Raw genomic sequence first — 10,000 nt, forward strand, 5'->3', positions numbered from 1 at the left:
AAGGAAGGGAGACGGAGGAGGAGGGAGGAAGGGAGACGGAGGAGGGAGGGAGGGAGGGAGGGGGCGGGGGAGCGTGGGGGCTTGATGGATGGAGGGACGAAAAAAGGTGGCCAGGCGATGCTGCTCTCGTTCGAACCTCATTAAGTAGTGGTAAATTAAAGGCCCCTTTTGGTTCATTATTCCGTAGCTTTTTCGATAGCGATCTCCGTAGGGCGAGCGAGGCGAAGGCGTCGGGGAGAGAATATAGGAAAGTCCTCCGAGTGGAACTGCCATTAATTACTGATGGGCATCTCGAGGCCGGGCCATGTAAATGCCTCCTCTTCGCCGCCTTCTGCTACGGCCCAGACGATGATAGTAAGACTGAGCTCAAAAGCCTCCACATGACCACACTGCATTGATTTAAAACTAAGTCTACTAGAGTGCAGAGCCGCGGCACAAAGGGTCTGGCGCGCCGGCTGGTCTTTCTCGTAGGGGCCGACCCGACGCGGCGTCCGCTGGCGGCGAAGGCGGGGACGGCGCTGGCGGAGGCGGAGGCGGAGGCGGCGACGATGCGGCGGCGTGGACAGGGCGGAGGAAACATGCACACGGATCGCTTACGGGACAGACGAGTGTTCCGAGGAGAGGATGCTCTGCCTGCCTCGCGCGCGCCGTCTTGTCTCGGAAGGTGAAGCGCCGCGCCGAAACCACGGGCGGAGCGGCACCGGCGACGGAGGCCGTTTGGATAACTATCTCGGCCTCGTTGAAGTCTACGCGTGTGGGATCGGTCTCTACTTGTTGTGTTGGGGGGGGGGGGGTCTCGGTTGTTAGGCATGGCCTCGCAGTGGAATTGAATTTTTATAACATGGATGTGAATAGTATATATGCTAATATGAACCTACACATGCAGACTGTCTCTCCCGCACTGAAGCTCACACTCTCTCTCCTTTTTTCCTCTCTCCTTGTCTCTCATAGGAGTGCATACATACATACATACATAGATACATACATATATATATATATATATATATATATATATATACATATATACATATGTATAGATATGTGTATATATATATATATACATATATATATATATATATATATATATATAATATGTGTATATATATATATATATATATGTATATACATATATATATATATGTATATATATATATATATATATATATATATATATATATATATATATATATATATATATGTATGTATGTATATATATACACACTGTAAGTATGAATGTACGTATAAAACAGTAACCCAGACAGCAGCAATAACAATAATGATGCAAATATCAAATACAAATTCAGACGACAAACCAGGCACCAAGAGATGAAACAGAAAGACCAATCATATTATGATAATAGTAATAACAATAGTAGCAACAATAGTAGTAGAACTATTAGTAGTAATAATAATGATAACTTCATTAATAATAATAAAAGTAGCCACAATATGTACAACGAAAACTCTAACAGTTATATTAATAATGATAATCCTAATAACATTAATAATAATAATAATAATAATAATAATCATCATCATAATAATAATAATATTGAAAATGATAGTAATATCAATGATAGCACTAGTATTACTACTTACACTGCTGCTACTACTATTGATAATAATGATAATAAGAATAATAACAATAACAATAACAAAATCCTCCATTTACCTGTTCGTAGTCGAGTCTTGACGTGAGAGTGAAGACACCCGTTTGTGGATTGAGTGAGAAGACATCGTTGCCCCAGTCCGAGATGACCGTGTAGGACACCTGGCCGTTGGTCCCTTCGTCAGCGTCCCAGGCTGACACTTGCCCCACCTGTAGCAGGAAGAGAGAGAGAAAATTATAGATATTAAAGTTATTATATTGTTTCTCTTTTTTTAATGTTGTGTTATGTTATGCCTTCTTGTTTTGTTACATTTGGTTTGTTGTGAGTTTAGGTGGAGGAGAAGAATTCGGGTTATCATGTTTATCTTTTTATGTTGTGGTATGGTATTTCTTTTTGATTTGTTAATTTTTTTTCTTCTTGTGTAACGGAATTATGAAAACATGCAAAATGTATCTACGTAAGATATAACATCACTTTCTGGGGTGATTTAGATATAGGTATAATGGTATTGTGAGTTAAGTGAATGCGAGGGGTTATTCACTGCTAAAGTGCAGCTATAATGACTTTAAAGGCTATAACATGTTTGATGGAGCAACTCTTATTAGCAAGGTTACTCGTTCTACGGGTTCATCGCCACCGTCAGAGCGTGAGTCACCCTTTCCCCATACCCCATACACAGACATATGTACACACACACACACACACACACACTCACAAACACACACACACAGGCAAGCAAGCACAAACAGATCCGCAAGCGTGAGAATCGACACAGCAAGACCCTCCACGCACCCATACACGTACTCCCAGGCACAGCACCTACATACTGTGCTATGGGAGGGCACCTCAGGAAGAGCGCCCGAGAGGTCACAGCCGGAGCCACGGCGAGGCCAGGACCGCCAACGCTTCTAATTGGTCATAAAGTTCGTTAAGGGATACATAAATTTCAAGGCGGGCGCCCCGACTGCCAGATAAGTACGAAGTCGGGCCGAGGCTCGCCTACAGTGTGGCTGAGACGCGCAGCTCGACACATAGCGTAAGGGAGGTCACCGCGATTCCCCGGGACACACACGCACAAACACAAGCCTGGACTTCATCCTCGTAGTCACACATATACCCTTATGTCTCACGTATCAGCCTTAGGTGTAAGAGTGTATCATATGACCATGTTACCCGACATAGCTGTGTAGGCATATGTTAATTTCGTATCTTCAGTTACTCGTGTACATTCCAATAGTACTTCAGACATTTCAGATGAACTTCTATATGGATAACATTATGCCAATAAACCATTTAGTCTCAAGCATACTTGTCGCCATCGTAGACAGATTTACTACATCCACTTCTTGAAACAGCATACATATGAAATAAACACACCCATTAGCACGATACATAAACACAAATCCCCTTAGAAGTCGTCGTAAATATAAACAAAACCATAACCTTGAAAATTTTGACATACAAGGCCCATATATGAATCTAATGTGTCTCATAATCTGAAAAATATTTACTACATTTCGACCTGCCTCTAAACGACAGTCAACAACAACCACAGTCTTGCCACATTTGTGTCGCAATTTCCTTTAAACCGAACCGAAACAGTCCTACAAATCTTCCACATCCTGTCACGCTCCTACCACAGGTCTCCCTACTCAGCACCTAAGCCATAAAGATGTCTGGACGTGTACCATAGTTCCACCACATCTTGCTTAAGCTCCGGACCGCTGTGTGCCGCGAAACATACAATGACACCGCTTCAGTCTACCACAATGTCAGTCTCCCTAAGTCTCTCTTAAACCTTTGCAGGCAAGACGGACCATACAGGAATGTCGATGCGCGAACAGACGCTGGTCCCTCCACACATCCCCAGACAGTCGGGTTGTCTCCATGAGTTCAAGATATGCCAAAAATCCCACTGAAATCCCGTCAGAATGCGGTTAATGGATGCAAGAATACGGTAGCAGCGAGACCCGGCCGTGAGGCTCCGAATTACTAATCGTTCCCTCGGATTGTCTACCTTCTCCGTCTACAAATGAAAAGAGGCGGGGGGGGGGGGGGGGGACGAGATAGAATGATGGGTGCGGTAGAGGGGTATGGAGGGAACAGGGGAACGGGGAGTGTAAGGGGGGAGGGGAGGTGCAGAACAAGGAGGGTAGAATGACGGAGTAGATTTAAAAGAAAGGTTTCGGAGAACTGGGACGCGGAGGGAACGTTGAGAGAGAGAAAATCGAAGGACAAAAGCAAAAAAAAAAAAAAAAAAGACTCAAGATAGAAAACAAAGGATTAGTCGAAAGTCAATAAAGGCGATCAAAATAAGAAACAAGATAAATTAAAATTACAATAATACTAAAACGAAAAGATGAAGAAAAAAACGGAAAATGATGAAGAACGACAAGAACAAATGAAGGAGAGCAAGATGAACAGTAATTAAAGCAATGACAAGACAAAAATAAAAGATAAACAAACAAATGAAAAACAAACTAACATCTATCTATGCATAAATGTCGCGTGGGTGTGTATGTTTGTTGTTTATCATGTGTATGTGTGTGTGTGTGTGTGTCTATCTGTCTGTCTGTCTGTGTGTATATGCGTATATATGTTTAGATAACGAATATAAATAAAAACAATCCAATCCAAAATGAAAATAATTTTTGGAATAAGGGACTTTTCCGACTCGCTTGTTCCAGCTACCTTTCTCTCTCATCCTTACCACTGGTTGCCTTTCTCTTAATCTATCCATCTATTTATTTCTCTAGTATCTATCTATCAATATACCTATATCGATTATCTATCTGCCCATTTATCCAAATCTCATCCCCTATAAGTCTGTCTACTAATCTAGCTCTCTTATCTATCTATCTATATATCTGCCAACACATTCTAACCATCAATAATCGCTCTATTTACCCGTTGGGTCTGTACATCTATCTAATCCATCAGCCTGACTTATTTCTTGCAGTCATTTTTTTAAGTCAGAAGGAAGAGAAAATTCAGAAACCTCATGAATTGGGAAGAGGTACAGCATCCAAGACACCTCGGTGAGAAGTACAGAATTCTGGTCCTCTTGTTTTGGCCTGTATCCTGTACCTTTGTAGGGTACAATATCTAGTAGCTTTATTTCCCCCGAGATCGCTTTTAATTCATAAGGTTTTCAATAGTAATGGTAAGTGAGTAAGTAGTTATAAGTAAGTGATGAGGTATTATTATGATTCTTTTTCTTTCTATATGAAGTTGATACCTAAATAGCTTTTTGGATCAAGTGCTGGAATAATCTTAGAAATGCGGCGGTGAGTCTGTAGTTTATGGAGGCAAAATATCCGCTTTACAAACCAGACCCTAATTAAAACACCAACCTTCAAATAAAAGGTACATCGGGTTAATTTCTTGATCGAGGCAAGGAATATACGATTAATTTCTGTTCGGTCTTCAAGTCCCTTATTGGGCAGCACCTCTCGGATGAAAATAAAAGAAGTAAAAGCAAAAAAAAAAAAAAAAAAAAAAAAAAAAAAAAATGTATGTTAATCAACCAATCGGGATAAGGGCAGTTAGGTGTTAAAAAAAGATGCGTGTAGATAGAGATAGAGTGGGCGTACGTCCGTGTGTGTGTGTGTCCGACCATCTACCTCGACCGCCTCGCCAACAGGCACGTATCTCTGAACATCAGTCGTTATTGTGCACTACTGGCTGTCAGGACATCACTAACTGGCAGGTGATACACATCAGTGGCTGACACGCGCAAGATGTGTACAACCAGCAGCTGACGCAAACAAATGATGTACACCGGGCCTTTGACGCACACCGCTAGGCCATGTCCTCTCGCCCAGACACACTATTGATGGACATCGTTGGCCGTCTCGAATGTATTACGTTCAACAACAATTGATAAAAATTAATGAACCACAACAGGGAGGGACAGACACCGCGCTGCCTCACCCGGTGTTACCTGTCGATCCACACTCGCGCGGACACAAACACACATACACGCCCACGAACTCTCGCTCACTCCTTCTCTCTCTCTCTCTCTCTCTCTCTCTCTCTCTCTCTCTCTCTCTCTCTCTCTCTCTCTCTCTCTCTCTCTCTCTCTCTCTCTCTCTCTCTCTCTCTCTCTCTCTCTCTCTTTCTCTCTCTTTCTCTCTCTTTCTCTCTGTCTGTCTCTCTCTCTCACTCATGCGCTCTGTTTCTCTCACGCATGTACACAAAGCCTCTCTCTCTCTCTCTCTCTCTCTCTCTCTCTCTCTCTCTCTCTCTCTCTCTCTCTCTCTCTCTCTCTCTCCCTCTCTCTCTCTCTCTCCCTCTCTCTCTCTTTCTCTCTCTCCGTTCTCTCTCTCTCTCTCTCTCTCTCTCTCTCTCTCTCTCTCTCTCTCTCTCTCTCTCTCTCTCTCTCTCTCTCTCTCTCTCACACACACACACACACACACACACACACAATACCCAAAACAATACACAAAAACCACAACCTATAAACAACAGCAAACAACAAACAAGAGCGATACCTAATCAAACTCAAAAGTGAAAAATTACACACAAAAAAATAATAAATAAATAAATAAATCAACGCTATAAACAAAAGGAAAATCGGCAGCGTCTTACCTTGGAGCCTCTGTGAGCGTCTTCGGGAATGTCGAAGGAGTAAGCTGGCTCGTGAAAGACTGGCGGGTTGTCATTCGTGTCTGTGACCTGTTGAGGGAAAAAAGTTCGTGTTATCTCTTTGTTATCGTTATCATTAGCACTTTTTATTGTTATTGTTGACTGGTGTTGTTACTATTGCTGTTACTGTTGTCCTTATTTCAAATGAGATTGTTGTTATTTTCATTATTTTTATTTGTATTTGTATCTTTATCATTATGATTATCATTGTTATTAATAATGCTATCATTATCATCATCATTTGTACTGTTATTATCATGACCATTTTTATTCTGATAACTATCACTACTACCACTTATAACATGAATGTGAGGACTTTTATCATTGCAAATCATAATCCTGTGAGTTAGAGCAACATACAAATTACAGAGTATACAAAAAATGGTCCTAGTTATAAAAAAAATTTGATCGTTGGTAATGTATTTAATAAATATGGTTATAGGGAGTATCAAGCTATTGCTTTTGAGTCTAATGATAATTTCTAGATCGGTGCGAAACAGACCCCTGTTACCCTCACTGTCTTTCAATGACAAATCCTCTCCCCTTTTCTCTCTCACCCCTTTCGCCTTCCCCCTCCCCTCGTTCTCTCTCCCTTCCCCTTTTCCTCGTCATTTATTTCGTGCTTCTTCCCTTCGATATGTCTTTGCCTCTTGTCTTTCCCTTTCCGTTTCCCTTCTGTTTCTCTCCTTCTGTTTCTTCTCTGTCTCTTCCCTTCCGTTTCCTCTCTGTTTCCCCATTCCCCTTGCGTCTTTATACTCTTTCTCTTCTCTTTCCCCTTGCCTCTCGCTATTCAACGCCTCTCTCTCCTTCCCTCCTTACTTTCTCCCCTCACCCTACCTCCTTCTCTCCTGTTTCTTTCCCCTTCCTTATCTATCTCAACTCTCAACCCTTCTCTCCCTCCCACCCCCATTCCGTCAACTCTATATTTCTCCCCTTCCCTACCCTGTCCATCCCTCCCTCTCCCCCAATATCCCATCCCCTCCCTCCCTCCCCCCGTAACCCCCTCCCCCCTCCAACCCTACCCTCCCCCCCCCTTTAATCCTCCCCCAGACGGAACAAGAATAAATCCGCCAGGCCTATAATCCCCCCACGAGGACAATGATCAGCGCATCTGCATAGCCTATTAACAGCGGGTTCTCTTTCGAACGACAAGCTGCGCGCTGCTTATTAGGCCTTGCAACGACTTGCATCGAATCAGATCATCATTTTCCACCCGGCGCCTCTTTGGCAATTGATCACCGCCGTATTGCACGTAATCACCCGAGAGTCACTGGTAATGTCTCTCCTACTACTCCTATTTCTACCTCCCTGCCTCCCTTCGTTGATTTTGATGTGTCTTATCCTACTTCTACTCCTTCACGACCCCACCCCCCCTCCGTCTATGTTGATGTCTCTCCTCTTACTTTCCCCCTCCCCTCCCCACTCCCACTGTCAAGCCTCTTATTCACGTCCCATATCTCTTCTTCCTCCACTCTTCCATGTCTCTTATTTGTTTTCCTCTCTCTCTGTTCTTGTATCTTCTCTCTTTTCCTCCTCTCTCTCTCCCTCTCTTTTTAGTCTGCTACCCTCCCTTCCTCCTCCTTTGGCCCCTTCCCTCCCCCTTTTCTCTTCTTCTTACCGTTTTCCTGTTCCCTCCTTCCTCCTCTCTTTTATTCTCCCCTCTCCCCCCCTCATCTCTGTATGGCCCTCTTCCTCCCCCCCGCTTTTCTATCACCCTACCACGCCTCTCCTTCCCCCCCCTCCACCCGTAACAATAATGTCTTTGTTGTGACGAAGACATGTGGAGCGTCTTTTAAGAAGGGGGGGAGGGGGGAGGGGAGGAAAATCGACCTTGAGATAGATCTGAGGTTCGAGGGGGGAGGGGAGAGGGGGTTGTGGCAAGGGGTGGGGGGGTACACGATTTTCTACCTCCTTGATTGTAAAGCTGAGAGGAGGGGGGGGGGGAGAAGGGAGGGTGGACTCAATCATTTTCAAACTGATAACATGATAATTTGTGTTTCATTTATATTCCAGTTTACAAATGTGTACATTAATTAGCATAATTCATTCCTTTTGATTTGATTTTGCAGAATGTATATGTGTGTGTATGTGTATGTATGCATGTATATATATATATATATATATATATATATATATATATATATATATATATATATATATATATATATATACATAAGATATATATATATATATATATATATATATATATATATATATATATATATATATATATATATATATATATATTCATATTTATAAATTTGCCGCAAAATAATGATCGTTATTCCGGTAACAATCTGAATTGATCTTGCTTAATCAAATTAATTACTCGGTGACCTTGAAATACACAAAAGACATTTACAAATTAAATAAATGCAACGTTGCATAGTTGTGTGACAAGGGACACTTTCTACAACCATGCAAGTAAAGCTTAATTGGTATATCAATTAAATTAAAAACGCATATACATACACAAATAAGAGCAGGCGCTACACTAATTGGTATGAAGATGGATAAACATATTAATTAGTTGGCAATATAAGGCAAGTCAAAATAAATCTTTAAAAACAGTTTTGGATCTACTTATATAATTCGGATTTGGCCTGTCTCTTGCAATGTCTTATTAGTTCACAAGCATATCGCATTGCCATTTGCATAAATTTGCGTTTAATTCTAGAAATGTAGGTTATCTAATGTTATTTGAGTGATTATATACATACATACATATATATATATATATATATACATATATATATATATATATATATATATATATATATATATATATATATATATATATATATATATACATATCTGCGTGTGCGTGCGTGCGTGCGTGTATGTAATTTTGACTATCAAGGACATACCTATCAGTGTTTTAATCAGCATAACCGTCATAACCATCAAATTTATCTGCATTATCAAATAAAGATTATCACTAACTATTCAATATCATTAATATTAATACTGATGCAACTGTTACCAGCAGTAGCATCTGTAGTCGCGGATCCCTTTGTTGCTATGCTACTTTTATTACGATAACAAGGACTGTTTTGTTTTTGCCACCGACCCCCTTACACCCTACACCCTTTAATCACACAGACACACACTCGCCACAAACACCTGCTCAAGATGCATCTCCTTTTCTATTCAGCCTCCCTCTCTTTATCTTGCTTCACTATACTTCTCTTTCTACTTATTCTTTTCCATCTGCTATATTTCTATTTTCCTTTATCTATTTTCTTCCCATTTAGTTTTTCCTTCGGTCTCTTTCCTCATTTGTTTTGAAATTTCTTAGTCCCTTGGCCCCTTCCCCCCTTCCATCCTCTTCCTTTCATCCAATCGTCCCATTTCCAATTCCTCTTTTTGTGTCTTATTCCCCTCCCTCCCCTCACTTCTTTGTCGTCTCTTCCCTCTTTTCATTCCTCTCGGCTTCCTACTTCCCTCCTCTCTCATCTCACCCTCCTCCTCTGCCTCTCCTCCCTTCCCCCTTCCCCTCTCTCCTATTCCTCCTCCCTCCTCTTTCCATACGTCTTCTCCTCTCTCCTCTTCTTCCCCCCTCCCCAATTTCTCCTTCCTCCTCCTCCTCCTCCTACCGGCCTCTGATCCTAGCGGTACCAGTTCGCAGGAGAGAGAGCGAACGCGTGCTACCCGGACAAGGGAGGTGCATAAACTGCCAAATACGGGACCGAGCGCGGCTGCGTGACCCAACTCCGCAACACGACGGCGCGCGAACAAAGGAG

General features: G+C 42.0%; 1 protein-coding gene across 1 annotated transcript in view; it reads right to left on the reverse strand.

The window, feature by feature from the left end:
• Window positions 1–10,000, reverse strand: part of ft (cadherin-related tumor suppressor fat) — a 244,143-nt gene that overhangs the window by 84,259 nt on the left and 149,884 nt on the right. The window contains exons 3-4 of the mRNA XM_086555718.1: window positions 6,201–6,287; window positions 1,673–1,819 (exon numbers count right to left, since the gene is read on the reverse strand). Of these exons, the coding sequence (XP_086411844.1) occupies window positions 1,673–1,819; window positions 6,201–6,287 (234 nt within the window). The remainder of the gene's footprint in view (window positions 1–1,672; window positions 1,820–6,200; window positions 6,288–10,000) is intronic.

Source organism: Penaeus japonicus, unplaced genomic scaffold (genome assembly GCF_977035675.1).
Source record: "Penaeus japonicus unplaced genomic scaffold, GWHDUDI00000001_assembly GWHDUDI00000031, whole genome shotgun sequence".
NCBI classification, from domain to species: domain Eukaryota; kingdom Metazoa; phylum Arthropoda; class Malacostraca; order Decapoda; family Penaeidae; genus Penaeus; species Penaeus japonicus.